At 41.3% G+C, this 16,745-nt stretch overlaps 1 protein-coding gene across 1 annotated transcript; it reads left to right on the top strand.

The window, feature by feature from the left end:
- The first annotated feature begins 1,370 nt into the window (after nucleotides 1-1,370).
- ccar1 (cell division cycle and apoptosis regulator 1) lies at nucleotides 1,371-16,162 on the top strand. Its single transcript, XM_079230118.1, has 25 exons — nucleotides 1,371-1,501; nucleotides 1,677-1,852; nucleotides 1,953-2,099; nucleotides 2,661-2,693; nucleotides 3,036-3,232; nucleotides 3,481-3,607; nucleotides 4,251-4,367; nucleotides 5,257-5,449; nucleotides 5,597-5,741; nucleotides 5,847-6,002; nucleotides 6,506-6,731; nucleotides 7,116-7,229; nucleotides 7,488-7,654; nucleotides 8,497-8,707; nucleotides 9,898-9,981; nucleotides 10,167-10,355; nucleotides 10,461-10,652; nucleotides 10,799-11,020; nucleotides 11,107-11,236; nucleotides 11,539-11,627; nucleotides 12,843-12,983; nucleotides 13,083-13,203; nucleotides 13,361-13,543; nucleotides 14,344-14,549; nucleotides 15,155-16,162. The coding sequence occupies exons 1-25, from the start codon at nucleotides 1,390-1,392 to the stop codon at nucleotides 15,233-15,235; spliced, it is 3,759 nt and encodes a 1,252-aa protein (XP_079086244.1). The 5' UTR covers nucleotides 1,371-1,389; the 3' UTR covers nucleotides 15,236-16,162.
- The last annotated feature ends 583 nt before the right edge of the window (nucleotides 16,163-16,745 follow it).

Raw genomic sequence — 16,745 nt, 5'->3', positions numbered from 1 at the left:
TATTAAATATGTTTGCTCGTAATCTCTAGGCAAGGGCACATAGGGACAGCAACAATATGCTTGACAATACAAAATAACCACTTTTCAATAAATCTCGGCTGCCGATAATAGTCGCCTTTCCGCCCGCGCATGCGCTGTACATGTCTACATTGGCCGGCGCAGGATAGCGGTAAGCGAGCTCTGTTGACAATGTTTAATAATAAAAAAACATGTACTACACTAGTTATTGTGAACATTTAAAGTGCAATTGATAATAGAGTTCACGGTATTTGCTGTGTGCTTTTACTGTTTTAAAACACTGTAAATTTAGCGCCATCGGACAGACAGCGGACGTTGGTTTGGGCCTCGCTATAGATAACAAATCCAGCACGAGGCTAATCTCAACAAAGCTAACGACGTCCAAATGCTAAGCGTTCGCTAGCTAGCTATGTAACGCTACGAGAGTCATATGTCTTACAGTAGCCGTGCTGCGCTTTCATGTCGCAATGTGGACTGATCCATAATAAATACGTGTTACCTCGGAGGAAAAAAATAATTTGTTAACACGAATTAGTAACGGTAAGGGCAATATCAGGGTAGATATACGTGTTAGCTTGTTAGCTGCCTGCGCAAGCCCACTGTCAGTTAGCGCTAGTGGCTAACTGCTGTTGAGCCTGTCTTTGTAAGCAGCTAACCTAGCTACTAATCTACGGAGCATTCAAGGTTACCGTCAGCAGGTTTTGACAGTACGTGTATTTCAAAGATGTAATGTGTTCTCTCGAAGGACTAACTTAATGTCACATCGCTCCTTTTTAAATTGATTATTTCATTCTAATGGCGTTAACATATTGTTAAACAATAATACTGTTGTTAGAGGTTGAGGCTCGCCCAGTCAGTAAACGACTCCATAGTGGTTTCTTTCATATATAATGGAACATGTTATGTCTTTGTCCAGTTGGCTCTGCTTCTCATCAAGCTACGATGCCACATTGAACATGTTGTTTTAGTGCTCATTGTTGCTTTGCTGGTTTCTTTGACTACTAATGCACACGTCTCTGTATAACCAAACGTAAGTTATTGCATTGCAAAGTGAACGGTGACCGGTTATGGGAAATCCAAATTAGCTGCATGGGATTCATACACTTTTAATTTTGCACTGAGATATGGGGGATACAGTTCACGTTTGTTAATGAAACAAAACCTTCTGAGGTACCAAACATATTTGTTACCTCAAATGTATTTCACCGTTTGTGTGTTCATTTGGGTGCACACAAACTATCAAAATACCTTTTACCCATGTTATCTATTGGTCTTCCTACCAATCTACCTAATTCCATGTAATTTTTGGTTATGTTTCTAGTGACAATTATTGGCCTGGTGAAGAGCGACTTCCTTGAACGTGAGTGAGTCATGGCCCAATTCGGGGGACAGAAGAACCCGCCATGGGCGACTCAATTTGCTGCCACAGCGGTGTCCCAACCGGGCCACTCAGGACCGTCCCTTGACCTCAATAGCCTGCATTGTGAGTGGATCAAACCAGAGGGTCTGGGCAGTTTCATTCCCTCCCTTATGTAGGGACACAAATATTATTTGGAGTTATACTTTCTTTTTTACTTTTGTCATCACATCATCTGCCCAATTCATTGTGATCTTTCCACACCGCACTGAATTTGGGGCCTTGTTTTACTTAATTGCAGCTCTTGGTGTGCAGCAGCCATCTCTTCTGGGAGCGTCCCCATCTGTTTACTCTCAACAGTCAGCCTTGGCTGCAGCCTCTCTCAGCAACCAATCTGCTGCAAACTATCAGCTGTCTCAGCAAAATGCTGCCTTGCAGCAGCAGGCTGCTGCAGCTGCCGCAGCAGCACTACAGCAGGTCAGTCACAGCGAGGGAGTCCTAAGCACACTCTGCAATATATGCTTCTTGTAGGGATCCTAGGCCTTAATCTCTCCTATGTTCTTTGTAACGTCTCTAGTCTCAGCTCAATACAGCCCTCCAGCAGTATCAGCAGCAGCAACAACAACAGCAGCAGCAGCAGCAACAACAACAACAACAACAGCAGCAGCATCAACAGCAACAGCAGCAGCAACCCCCTCCACAACTGTACAATGTACCTCATCAGGTGAAACAAAGGCTGATTTTGCTTTGTCTCACATTTCATTTTGGAAAGTCCTCTGCTCATACTTACCTTGGAAAATATATTGGTTGGTTTACTTTAGACTAAACAACATAAATGACATGGGCATTTTTTAAATATGGCCACCGTAGTTGAAAAGGGAGGTATGAAGGGGCATTCATTTGGTTGCAATTTGAAACCTCTGCTAGATGCTACTAAATCCTACACACTGGTCAAATAATCGCAGGTTTGGTCATAGAGCAGTACATTTAAATGCCTTAAACTGTGATCTCTCTGCGGGTAAAATCCTGTTGCACTCAAATTGAGATTAAATGGTCTTTTCTTTGTTCCTCATATTTATTTGTATTTTTTTTTTTATTGGTGAAGCGATGTGACAAAAAAAAAAAAACATACGTATAGTGACATAAACATGGAAAATGGATGTAAAGACAGACAATAACATAAAGCAGTTTCGACTACATAGTTCAGGAAATTATAAAAATCCGTAAATTTAAATCTGTAATATCAAGTCAACAAAATGTTTATGCTTGGTATTTTCTTTTACAGCTTCCCCAGCCTCAACAGGCACTGATTCCCCAGGTAATGTGCAAAAACACATTTGCTATATATAATATTTTTTCTTTTTTCTCTGTGTATATCCATTTATACCATGAGAATAGAGTCCATCCCAGCATGCATTAAGCAATGGGGAAGGTGTAGAAGAAGAAAACCCTCAAAGACATACTTGTCTAGATTAGTTTACAATCTGTTTACATCTTTATTTGCTATCAAAATGTCTCCCTTTTGTGTTCTTGCTGACTTTGACCCTTTTGTGTTCTTGCTGACTTTGAGTGGCCATGGTATTTACTGTTTCACATTCAACCAAAGTGTTACACAGTAGCAGTTTTTTAAATTTTTTTATCCTTCTTTCTTTTACCTCAGCCCCCCGTTGCCTTGCCCACCAGCCTAAGCATGTCCAACCCCCAGCAGACAGCCCAGATTACCGTGTCCTACCCAACACCACGCTCAAGTCATCAACAGCAGACGCAGCCACAGAAGCAGCGAGTTTTCACTGGTGTCGTCAACAAGCTACATGACACATTTGGCTTTGTAGATGAAGATGTCTTCTTTCAGCTTAGGTAAAATAGAGCGTCTTTCAAACTATATTTATTGTGCATGCGAGTGTGTTGGTTGAGTGATATGGTGAATACTTTTCTTTATTCTATGCATTACTTTGACACTGCCTTTTTCTTATGGCAGTCTTACACTGCCTTTTGATAATACCCTTTAATTGGAAAACAATTCCAAAAGATAGACAGGTCTTATTTTTTTAAATGATGTGATTTGACATATAGAGACGTTGGAATGTTTTTTTTGGTCTCTTCAGTGCTGTAAAGGGGAAGACTCCTCAGGTGGGGGACAGGGTCCTAGTGGAAGCTGTTTACAACCCGAACATGCCCTTCAAGTGGAACGCTCAGCGCATCCAGACCTTACCTCAGCTAGCAAACCAGTCGGTGAGAATACTCAGAGGTTGCACTCAATTCCTCAGGAAGGAGAGGATAACATTGTTGGGTACATTTATACAAACTGGGGATTTTCTGCTTTAACTTTTATTCCTGTTTAGATATTTGGTATTATTATAAAGACAATCAGCACAATTAAAATAAGTTCCACTGCATTTGTTCATGGCTTCAAAATTGCCACGTCTTCTTAAAAAATGTATAGACACACACTTTGTTTGATTATTTAATTCATACTTACTGTGTAATAATATTTACAGGGATTGTGTTTTACATTTAAAAGAGTCCAGATTCATTGAGCTACACTAAATGTGAACGAAGGTTCCAAAAAAAGTCTAATTTTTCATTTTCTTAATTTTTGTGTTTGCTCTGAACTTTGTATTTGTACGTTTGCTTCAGTTAATTTCAGGCTTCGGCTTTATTGATCTAGCTAAACATTGGAACTCTTGCTGACTAAATGGTGGAAATGGCAACATATCCGTTTTAATTATTTCCAGAAGTGAGATCCACAGGTTCACTTTAAATCATGGACTTAGTCTGAGCAGAGTCTTAATATGTTTTTTTTCTTCTCAGATTTGATATCTGAACCTCTCTGTCTTTAACTGACTGTTGTGTTCTCGATCCCTCCTAGCATCAGCAGCAGCATCAGCAGCAGCCTTTACCGCAAGCTTCTCCACAGCTCGGCAACCTTTACACTGACCCAGGAATGCAGCTGCGCTACTCAGACATGCACTCTTTGGACAACCGACAAAATGTAACTCCCCAGACCTGATTCACACACTTTGTTGGTCCTTCTTTCTTTCTTTGACTTGTTTCTTTGTTTCCTGGCTTTCTTACTACCTGTTCATGTTAAACTATAACCATGCAGTTTTTGCTTCTTCTTTTAGTATGCTGTCCTTGCCAAATGGATAGAACCACAATTTTGTAGTGGTTTAATAATATATGTTTTTATTCTAAGGAGACACTGCTTCAATACTACTGCTTCATTATGGATTGTTTTAATATGCTGTTTTTGGTAGACTACGGCCCTTTTACTGAGATTATATAATTATTTTGTTTGGAAAACAAACGTATGTTGCTTGGGCTGTTTTGTTTCAGAGATCTCTCTGCAGGTTACAATGCGGGTGACGGATATATAGTTGTGTTGGATTATAGCAATATTTGGATAGAAAGTACCACTCAAATCAGTGCCTTACCAAGCAGTGAGAAATATGTAATTGTCATTATGGTGTTTGTAGTTGAGTTGATATTTCTGAATGTAGGGGCAGTGTGGTCTTTTGGTTCTACCAGTTCTATTCAGCCAAAGTGCCTGATTTTGATTTCAGCACCCTTTTTTTTTTTCCTTTTTTTTTCTCCATTACAAGCACTGAGCAAGAACGTTTCCCCTACTCACTCCATGCAGGAAATATCCTCAGAATATGCCTACCTGGTATTATTTGGTTAGAACAGCCTATCTGGGCACCTTTTTAAGAGATTAAGTAGACATTAAGACCATTTCCCATCTTTTTTCTTTCACGCAGCGAGTGAATATTTTGTACATGTTGAGCAATCGTTGCCATTTTAACTGAAAATAGTTTTGGCTTTTGAATTTATGCACACCTCTCCTTTCTTTTTTTCCTTTTCTTTTCCCTTTTTTTTTCTAGAGCATGCCACAACCTCCTAACATGATGAAGGTTGCACCCCCAATGATGCAGTCGCTACCTCCCCCAACCACATTCAGTATTCCAACCCAGGCTCCGCCTCCTTCCCTCCTGCAGGCCCAACTGTCTGCTGCCTCTCTGGTCCCTCTCCTCCAAAACCCCCCTCAGCCTCTGCTACCACAGCCCCCACCCAAAGGTGAGGGAGATTTAATTGATATAGTATCCGATATGACGCAGTCAGACAAGTGATGTTGATCACAGTATCTTTGTAGCACAACATTGACCAAATAAAAGCTGTCTTTGTGGTATGGTGTTGAACAAGCATTATTTCCCTGGTATCTAGATGTGTTTCCAGGGGGTCTGCTTCAGCCCCCAGTGAGACTTATGCCACAGCCGCAGCCTGTCCGACGAATCGAGCCTCCGCCTCGTTTCCCCAGTCGCAATGACAGAGGTCCTGAGCTCATCCTCAGGCCTAAAGAGGAACGCAAGTGAGATGCTGTTAGATATCACTTCAGATAATCGAATATTTCTCTCTAAAATAAGCCTTCAGCATAAGTTATTCATCTTAGTGTGTTTCCTCATCAATTCTTCAGTCGAGACCGAGACCGTGAGCGCAGGCGGTCAAGAGAGCGCTCGCCCACGCGCAAACGTTCCAGAGACCGCTCTCCCAGACGTGACCGCTCACCTCGGCGGCCTCGCAGGGCGGTTCCTCGTTACACCGTTCAGTTTTCCAAGTTCAGCTTGGATGGGTGAGTGTAAACTCTTTCGTGTTTCATGCTGTCAGTTTTACTCTGAAATGGATTACTGAAGTACTGTATGTCAACGTGTCAGTGGTGTGATAGTCCAGTGCTTATCAACCTTTTTGAATCCCAACCTGACAATAATCAGGTTGGAGTTCGCAAGAGCCCAGATTTTTATTTAGTTTGAAAGCTAGCACCGAGTCATTATCCAATGTGCTCCAGTATCTGTGGACATTTCCCTTCCCCTGGCTTGCTGGAAATCTGAAACTCATGTGCAGGCACATTTTGACTTTCCCAAACACTAAATACTATTCTGAGGCAAGTATCACTGATACACACAATCTAATGCGGGGAAAAAAGTCTAGAATATGTTATTTAGTTTTTATTATGTCTTGGGACCCCCTGAAATGATCTCGCAACCTGCTTGGGGATACCGACCCCTACCGTGGTAGTTGACAGTATGTCCTAGTTTGTGTTGTGGAGGTCTTAACTGTCCTCTGTGGGTTCTCCAGTTCCAGCTGTGACATGATGGAGCTGAGAAGGCGCTATCAGAGCCTCTACATTCCTAGCGACTTTTTTAATGCTGTCTTCACCTGGGTGGATGCCTTCCCTCTAACAAGACCCTTCCAGTTGAGTAACTCCTGCAACTTCCACATCTTGAACAAAGAAGTGGATCCTCTAGTCAAGAATACAGCTGTGCTCGACCCTCCTGATGCCAACCACACCTACAGTGCTAAGGTATGACTGCCAATGACAAATGCATACCCGTAATTATCGTGGTATGTCTGTCAATAATACATTTAATTGGCTCTGACACCAGGGAACAGTAAGAGTGGACACCTTGCTGAGCAGTTACCCGCCTTGTTTCAATGCTCCTTGCAAAAATAAGAAAGATTATTGTGATACGTTTCTTGTTTTACTTTTTTGAATGAACAATTGTGTGTTTTGCCGGTTAATTTGTGGCATCTGTTTGGAAAAAGGTTTGCTTGAGCAGTGGCCTCCTGCATCTCTGATATGATGCAGTGTAAAGATTACAATGAATGGCTGTTGGAAATTAAAATAGGGTTTGATTGTATTACTATTTAAAGGATAATAACTGTAATGTGGTCTCTTTATAATCAGGTGATGCTACTGGCTAACCCCAGTATCGAGGAGCTCTATCACAAGTCCTGTGCTCTGGCAGAGGACACGCAGGAAGTCAAAGACTCCTTCCAACATCCTGCTAGACTCGTCAAGGTACATCACACATTGTTCATGCTTGTGCCATGCACATGAGCTAACATTGGTTTCCATGTGTGTTGTTTTTATCTGTGGGCTGTGGATCCTCAGATGTGACTATTTGAACATGCTGCTGACCTTTTTGTCTTTCTCTCCGTCTCTTTTTTTGCTCTTTCCAACCTCCACACTCCTCATCAATGCTGTCCTTCCCTATTTTCATCTAACCTATTCTACTCTGTGGCTCTCCTTTTGTACCCGTCTGTCTTTCTGCTTTAGTTTTTGGTGGGAATGAGGGGTAAAGATGAGGCCATGGCCATTGGTGGCCACTGGTCTCCCTCTTTGGATGGAGCTGACCCAGAGAACGATCCCTCGGTCCTTATAAAGACAGCCATACGCTGTTGCAAGGCACTCACAGGCATAGATCTTAGTCTGTGCACTCAGTGGTAAGAGCTGTTATCCTAATCGATATTTGTTTTTCTAATTTGATTGTGTTTCTGTTTAAACCGAATAACTGGTACTAAAAACTATAATATGCTGCATAATTTTGACTACTTCTATACAAAATCTCCTCCTCGACATGTTGATGATGTGATATTGTTGTGTTTCCTTTTTTATATTAATGATTAATGTATTGTACATTTGCTGCCTATTATTTACCATTATTTATTGTGTTGTGCAGTGTCCTTTTGGGCTTTTTGTGTGTTGTCTTGGCTCTCTCTTTCTGTCACACTCTTTATACATATAAAGTATATGCATATTTCATTGTGATGCAAAACCAAACGCATGGACTGTGGCTGGAAGCAGTAGCCTGGACCAGAAGACACTACCATTACGTTGTTTTTTTAATTTATTTTTCTATTCTTCCTGTTAAATATCTTACATATTTAACTGGCTTTCACTGTCCTGTTGATTCTGTCTCTCTTTGCACCACCCTAATGTAGTGCGTTACGTGTATCCAAGGTTAAATGCAAAACACTCATCCATAATTGGCTGAAGTTGTTGATGGGGATGAATTTGGGGATGTGATATATTTAATGTGATTGTCCGTCAACTTTCTCAAAATGGCTGCCGTAACCTGTGACAACAGTTGGAGAGCTGCAGACTGGGTCCATTTGTCTATACTGTGTTGTGTGGGAGACGGCTCACTGTAATGATATGTACAATCATTCAGTGAGCTCATGGGAGGGAGTAAGTTGTAGAAGGCTCGCCTTAGCAAGGCTTGCCTTTTTATACTGTGCCCTGACCAAAATGTTTCTTTCCAATGCACCTTCTTCCTTTGCGACAGGTATCGTTTTGCAGAGATTCGCTATCATCGGCCGGAGGAGACACACAAGGGGCGGACAGTCCCTGCTCATGTGGAGACAGTGGTTTTGTTTCTTCCGGATGTTTGGCATTGTCTTCCTACCCGCTCAGAGTGGGAGGTGCTGTCACGGCGACTTCGGGAGCAGCTGGCTGAGAAGCTGTCGGCTGAGCGAAAGGAGGCGGATGGAGAACAGGCACTGAACCGCTAATCCCTCTCTTCTCATTTCCGCTTCTCACAGGAAGGCACAGGAATTACAAAAAAAACAAACCCCAGATAAACATCACACACAAGGCACACCTCACCATTCACGCAGACACACAGGCAGATTATTGTTCCACCAAACCTCACCTAGGCGTCTTCTGTTTACTCCTCCACCTGTCCCTTCTCCTCTGCTCCAACTCCTCCATTCCTCCATCAGCACATCCACCTTCCCTCACATCCAGCAGACACATACAGTGGAAGCAGTGAGACTAGGTCGTGTTGTGTAGGCCCTGATCACAACTGATAAAACAGCTTCCAGTTTCTCAAACGCCTCATATTTGGCTGCTATCCTTGGTTTAATCCTTCAAGCTAAACCTGGTATTTTGTTGTGCGCTATTTAAAACAAGACTTGCTTAACCTGCTTTGAATGTGGGTGCTTACAAAATTGGTTTAACAATGATCGTAAAATAGTTAATGATATTTGAGCCAGTTGTGATTTTTCTGACGCTGGGATCTAAAATGTTTCTTTACGCTGGAATCTGTGGAGTCAGTTGTGTGTAAATGTGTGTGTTGTAGAAATGTGTATTTTTATATGATTTTCTACATCAATTCGATGTTGTCTGACTTCAAAAAGAAAACCTCCCTAAAGGCCTGTCCTGTTCTGTCTGTTCTTGTTGGATTTTACATTCTCATTTGGACTATATGTAGACTTTGGTTTTTCCAGGGCAGTTGGTTGGACAGATGGCTCCTATCTGACGTAGGTGTATAAAACCCATAAATGACCAGTACCCCAGTCATAGACCATGGTAGGGCCACCCTATCCTCACTCCGTTTGGAGACCAGCTTCAGTTCACCTGATGTACCTCCACACCTTTTGGACACACCTCTCATTGATTTTATACCTTTTTTTTGTGTTCCACAGATTGATTGATTGGCTGCTGGTGGGCATTTCTGTTGGTTTTTATAAGAGCTAGAGAGCTTCCCTCTGTACGCTTCAGTAGCAGTGGACTTAAACACAGTCGAGAGCTCGCTAGGACGAGACAATGAAAGACAGATGTGACCTTGCTTCTTGCACGGATCAACTTTAAAGCTCACAAAGGCCACATGCAGTGTACTGACTGTCTGCTATCCCACCTCTTTCTGTCTCTCTGCCTGTCTCTATCTTTATGATTTCCCGTCAAGGAGGAAGAAGAGAAGGAGGACGATGAAGCGAAGGACGTCAGTATTCCCACTCACTGGGCTAAACTTGACCCGAAATCAATGAAGGTACGATTCAAGGAGAAAGCCTTGACACCGATAGCGCTAGGAAAACAGCCATGGCGTGAACTCATTAGAACTATCTTTGGACCTTACAAATGTTCATTCTTAAATATTGTGCATGGAGAAATGTTCAGATTCTCCTCCTAAGGTTAAATGAGCATATCCAATGTCCTTGATTTCTCCCCCTATAGGTAAATGACCTGCGCAAAGAGCTTGATTGTCGCTCTCTAAGCTCTAAGGGGTTGAAGTCGCAGCTGATCGCCCGTCTTACCAAGCAGCTGAAGGTAGAGGAGCAGGTGGAGGAGTCCAAGGAGCCGGAGAAACCGGAGATAAAAGTTGCTGAGGAAGAGCAACCACCTCGGACTGAGGAAGACCGAGAGGTATAAAGGATTTTATTAGATAACTTCTATGTTTGTTAATTGAGAGGCAATTTTACGTCAGTCTTTTCAATATTATAAAACCTAATAAGTGTTCTTCTCTGTTAGGAGGAGGAAAAGAAAAAGCTGGAGGAGCTTGAACGCCAGCGGAGAGAAAGGCGCTACATCCTCCCTGATGAGCCGACCATCATCGTACACCCAAACTGGGCAGCCAAGAATGGCAAATTTGATTGCAGTGTCATGTCCCTGAGTGTGCTGTTAGACTACAGACTGGAAGACAACAAGGAGCACTCTTTTGAGGTGAGAATTACTGGTCACAGTTTTATGCTGTTTTTGAGAAGATGAAAGAAGTCTACAGTTATACAATAGATAATGATGTATGAAAACAAGCTGAACGTGACTTTTTTTTTTTTTTTTTTTTTCAACTGCCGCCTTTTTCTGTCCAGGTTTCCTTATTCGCTGAGCTGTTTAACGAGATGCTACAGAGAGATTTTGGCTACCGCATATATAAAGTCCTGGCTGCTTTTCCTAACAAAGATGACAAGAAGGAAAAGGAGAAGAAAGTCAAGAAGGAGATGGAGAAGCGGGAAGTAAAGAAGGAAAAAGAAGAGGAAAATGAAGAACCAGTCGTAAAGAAGACTAAAGAGGATGAAGAGGAAAAGAAGAAGGCAAGCCTGATCTTATCAGTCTGTCATTTGCCTGACAAATGATGTGAGTTTTCATGCTTTCATGTATGACTGACTTGTGTTTTCAGTGCGACGACAAGGCTGTGAAAAAGGAGTCGTCTCGAGATGAAGAGGAGAACGAAGATGATTGCAGCACGGCCAATGCTGAAGAATATGACCCCATGGAGGCTGAAGATGCAGAGGATGATGATGATGATGGTACTGCACATTTTCTTTGAACACAACTCAATTGATAATTTTTTAATTTCCCACAATATGATTTGGCTAATGATGAGAAATCATGCACCATGCTGAACCTGTGATGGATAACACTACCAAGTTTTCTGAGCCCTTAAGTGGAGAAAAACATTGCTTTCTTTTGTTGGATATTGAAATGTTTCTTGTATTTACTGCCACACTTTTTAAACACACAACGTAATAATACATTACAAGATGTGTTGCTACTTGTTCAACCTTTTTCAACCACTTTCCAACTCAATATTGCTATTGATATTCCTTAGACAAGGATGACGACGATTCCACTGACAGAGACAGGAAAGACCGCAAGGATGACCGCAAGTCGTCAAAAGAGAGGTCCTCTAAAGACAAGGTTGGTCGGTTGTTCAATGTTTTATAGGGATGCTAATATTTCTTCTCTTTTTTTGACTGATGGCTGACCTTTGTTAACCGATCATTAACCATTTAAAATTGGTGGCTTGTATGCAGGGGAGCTGTGGTTTCTGACAAGCCGCACAGCTGCAACAATATCCAATATATGCACAAATAGGTTCATTTATTTATTGCCAGCGCACTTTATGTGCAAAATAGGGAACTGAGTCCAGTTAATTTGTCTGGGAGAGGAAGCACCATGTTGTTATGTGCCTTGTCGTGAATGCACGCAGCTACTTTTGCAGTAAGTCTCTTAGTTTATCGACACTGACAGGGTTTCCGCAACTTTTGTAAGTATGGCGCAACGTCAGCGAGATTTCATTTGTGAAAGAGAGCGAGTGTGATTGTGAGTATGGAGTAGTCACCAGTAAGGTTATAGCTGTGAACGTAGCAGTACAGTGTGTGTGTGTGTGTGTGTACAGTTTAATTGTCTGTGAATAAATGCTAGTTCCTGTGTCCGTCTGCTTCCAATTGAGAGGCTTAGCGCCAAAGATACAACAACTGATGGGCAGGCAGCAACCTGAAAAGTGTCTTAAACTTGCATTCTCTCTGCTGGCCATCAGGGGGCGACGACTGGTTGCAAAAAGAAGTCTGATTGACCACACATTTCTCACCTAAATTATTACCTCAGTAATTTTAACCATGAGTATGTTCTCAATTGCTAGTTTCAAGTCTTCTTCAAAAAATCATGATGCTCTTTTAGTAAATTAAGTTCCATTTTAGAGTCAAACAGACCATAAAGGGAAGTATGCTTTAGGACAAGCTACCTTGTGATTGAGAGCTCGCTACACAACCAGAGCCGCACACAGCATCTCTAGGTCACTCCTCCGCAGTCCAAATATGGTCACTTCAATTCAAAAGTGTTTAGCGCGATGCTTCGTTACCGCGAATCAATGGGTGAAATCACTACGTACACGTTTATACAGTCTATGCTCTCGGCTCACTTAAGGTGGGCTGCAGCTCCTCTGAGTTTTGCTGTGCTTTCTTTTCACTGGTTATCTGACAGCATTGATCTTTAAAAATTCTTAATCACGGTTCATGTTTAAACGGTTAATTATTAACATACTATTTGATTTAGGCATATTATGAAGACATTGATGGAGCATAATTGTACTTGTAGGTATAAACGTGGTTGTTGTTTTTCTTGTTACACCAGGAGAAGAAGCAGATGGTCACACACAACAGGGAGCTGCTGATGGCATTTGTCTACTTTGATCAGAGCCACTGTGGCTATTTACTGGAGAGAGACCTGGAGGAGATCTTGTACACATTGGGACTGCACCTTTCTCGTGCTCAGGTACACACAGACCTAATTGTCGTTAGTTTGTTTCTGGATCTGTGCCTCTTTGATACTTAGTCTCTAGTCTTATTCACTTTTTGTCGCATCTGTTTGCAGATAAAGAAGCTGTTGAACAAGCCGGTGGTCAGAGAGTCCTGTTCCTACCGTAAACTGACAGACAGAGGGAAAGATGAACCTATTCCTTCCTTTATTGAAGCTCAAATTGAAAACCTCACAGGTGAGTGTTATCACTGATTTATTACCATGAATGTGCAGAATTTATAAATCTAAAATGACATTGAACGTGTCAAATTAAGCTACAGCTACCATAAAGCAAAGGGCTGCTGCAAAAGCGTTTTCCTTTTTATAAAAATGATTTTCTCCATCTCCGTCAGGTAACCAAGCACTACTTCCTGCTTCCAAAGCTTGTGTGCCGTCTGAGGCCAGTGAGTCTGGAAATCTGATCGTGTATAATGGAGCCATGGTCGACATTGGCAGCATGATGCAGAAACTGGAGAAGAGTGAGAAAGCAAGAGAGGAAATAGAACAGAAGCTCATGGTGCAGGATGCCAAAATGGGTATGATTTGAACTGTATTATGCTGTATTTGGAAATGCTTTCATATTCCCTTGAGTTGCAGGCTACACTCTGTGTCAGAAGTCCCTCTGGACAATGATCTGGCTCAATTTGAGCTTTGCTACAAAAAAGCCCAGTCTCACTTAATTCAGTATTCTTCCTTCTGGGATTTCTGAAATGTGGACTGGCACATTATTCACAACTGCTACATAAGAAGTACAAGCTTAAACCGGTTTGATTTTGAACCTCGTCAGCTTTTTTGTGGTCGCCGGGTTACCAGCAAGTTATGGTGTTAAACACAAGGATGCTTTCTGTTAGGACCACATACAGAGAACATTCTGACTCGAAACCCTTTGGTTTCTTAACAAGGAATTGTCTCTGGGAGGCTTTCCAACCGCATTGTCTTTAAAATGTAATGTGTAAATGTGAGATACCTAAATCCCCAACTTCCTCAGACTGCTGGACAAAGTGAAATAGATGTTAATGGCCTTGCATAATTTAGCAGGCTACTTGGCTAGCTTAACAAAGAAATTGTCAAAACATGTCAATTGACTGTATTAATGACAAAAAGGGATTCCTATTGGTTGCAGACTGAAAAACAAATGTTCTCTTTCGCTTTATATTTTTCTGATTTCAACAAATGACGGGTAGACGCTTGTTTCCTGAAGTGCTATTTAATTAAGTTTGAGAAGTAAAAAAAGTATGATTTGACGTAAAATTGCTTCTCGACGACCACTGTGCCTAATCGTTGACCCGTCGTCATTCTAGTCATCCCTCTAACTCTGTGTTGTGTCTCAATCCAGATGAAGATTCAAAGGTTAAAGCTCAGGTGGAGCAAGCCAACAAAGCCTTGTCCAAGGAGCTGGAGGAGGTGAAAAGCACACTGAGCAGCACGGAGCAGACTCTCAAGGCTGCTGAAGAGCAGAAGAACATCTACCTCGACCAGATAAGCAAGACGTCCAACACCTTGACGTCCACCGTCAAAGAGCTGCTGGCAGTGATGAAAAAGGTGCAACATTGAAATAAGTAAAAACGAGACTTAACTCATTCAGACATACTGTTTAAGTTCTGGCTCTGTGTGGCTTTATTCAGATATTTACAGAATGGGCTGTGTGCTTGCGTAATGTTTGTCAATTACATTTATTTTGTATGGCATAAAATCCCAAATTTGCCTCAGAGGGCTTTAGAATCTGTACACATACAGATTGTAAAGCCCTAACAACAGCGACTAGTTATAAAATGATGATTCCAAGGAAGAGGAGTGTCTTCTGTTCTCTCATGACTGCTGGATTTTAAAACTTATTTTGCCTTTTGAAGTCTTAAAGACCATAGTGAGCACAAGGGGCGATCAATTTTACACTGTAAAATTGACTTTTTCATCAATGCCTAGTTTATCAAATTTGATATTGCGCATAAGAGATGATTGAGATCGTAGATATTAGCCAATGTTACAGAAATATCAGTATTGGCTTATATAATGACTGGGGCTGTTTTAAACTTTTGTAATGGCATAGATTGTCCAGCAGAGTGCTCTGATTTACAATTTTGCTGCAAGCGGTGCAGTATGTGGCAGAGAAAGGAGACATACTCACTGATTGCTTTTCTGTCTCTCAGGATCCAGAAGTAGATGAGGCTGGTGAGGAAGTTGCTGGCGATAACACTCAGACATCTCAAACCAACGGCGCCAATGAATGATTGACATTTAAAATGGATGAAGCTGTAATACTAATTATCTTAAAAATTGTAAATATTCACTAAACGAGCATAATTTGCCAGTGTTTTATTTGGACTTATTGTTTCCTAAGTACATGTATAAATGAACTAGTGTTAAGTTGAACTTTGTTTTTGTGTACAATAGCTTTGTTTCTGAGAAGTTACCTTTCTTATCTAGAATAATTTGAACCACAGCAAAGCTTTGAAATGCTTATTTTCAAATTATAGTAAATTAAGTTCAGTTGCTAACATTCTTTTGCCATTGCTTTAGCATTATTATGGCCAATAAAATGCTTCATTATAGACTTAAATGCCAGTTTGTGTGAGTGGTACTTTTCATAAATGTTTGTTTTTCTAATGAGCAATAATGAGCAATTTATGTGCAAGAGAATTAATTGAAAAAATATATTTAAAAGGCACACATTTTGGATGGAAAAGGGTAACATCCGCTGTTAAACCACAACCGTGTTCCATAGACGCATTCAGTTTGTAGTTCTTCTATTTGGCTGATTTCACTGGTTTCTGCTGGGTTTTCTCACACATGGCTATGCATGGTTCCTGCTTCTCTTGGACCTTTTTGCTGTCGGCAACTCTTGACTGTATCCACCGACTGCGACACAGTTTCATGTTTTACTGTGACGAGCATCCGTCTTGTCGTCTGCAAAAGGAAACTCCACACGAACCAAAAGATTAACTTAACGAGTGTGTGTTCGTTCTGCTGAAGGAATCTTTGCTGTAAAGACATGAAATGAACGTTTTGAAATCCATCTCTGAACTTGTGAGCGTTGGTTTGGGTTGTTCTAGAAAAGAGGCACGATTATGATGAAACGTGCTCCAAAGAAGGCAATTTTATTTTTGATATTGAAAATGTGATCTATGGATGTGTTGTGCAAGAGTAAAGTGTTCCATTTTAACACTACAGTGTGTCTGCTTTTTCCTGTGCTGTTGTGACTTACTCCTGTGCTTTTCCTGCTATGATGAATATCTACTGTGGACACGGTGTATTAATGAGCCAAAAAGAACTAAAATGCACAATGAGAAATTAGCATATTTAATTGACTGCAAATATGCCACTGAATACTTTGTCACCTAGCAGGCCTACAGACACTCGAGAGGACGTTTGCGTCATCTCCTGGGAAGGATTTTACAATTAAGAGGCTAATTGTAGCGTTATTTAGTCTTCTGCCCGTTCTAAAGCAGCTTAACGGTCATTGTTCGACCACTGTCTCAGCACCTTGTCCAAACAAATATTGACAATTTTACCTACTGCCCAAATGTCTGTGTTGGCCCATATATTCTCCTTTTATTACATTTGGTTTATGACTTGGTGGAATGTAGTTGTTACCAACTGTTGAATTACTGTTAAGAGACTTTACTATGTGTATTTATTTGATTATTTACTGTGTTGTACTTCCTATGAGAAGAGATTATGGGTGTAGCCAGACACAGTCTGGACCTGGATTATTAATTAATGAACAGGGAGCGTGCTGCT

Source organism: Taurulus bubalis (assembly GCF_910589615.1).
Source record: "Taurulus bubalis genome assembly, chromosome: 14".
Lineage (NCBI taxonomy): Eukaryota > Metazoa > Chordata > Actinopteri > Perciformes > Cottidae > Taurulus > Taurulus bubalis.
Note: the sequence above shows the minus strand (reverse complement) of the source record. Positions and strands in the feature narration are given on the sequence as shown.

Excerpts from the sequence above, each read along its gene's own strand:
- ccar1 (XM_079230118.1), top strand. The coding sequence starts at position 1,390 with ATGGCCCAATTCGGGGGACAGAAGAACCCGCCATGGGCGACTCAATTT. Across the intron at positions 1,502-1,676 it reads TGACCTCAATAGCCTGCATT|CTCTTGGTGTGCAGCAGCCA; the intron begins GTGAGTGGATCA and ends ACTTAATTGCAG. Across the intron at positions 10,356-10,460 it reads GGACTGAGGAAGACCGAGAG|GAGGAGGAAAAGAAAAAGCT; the intron begins GTATAAAGGATT and ends CTTCTCTGTTAG.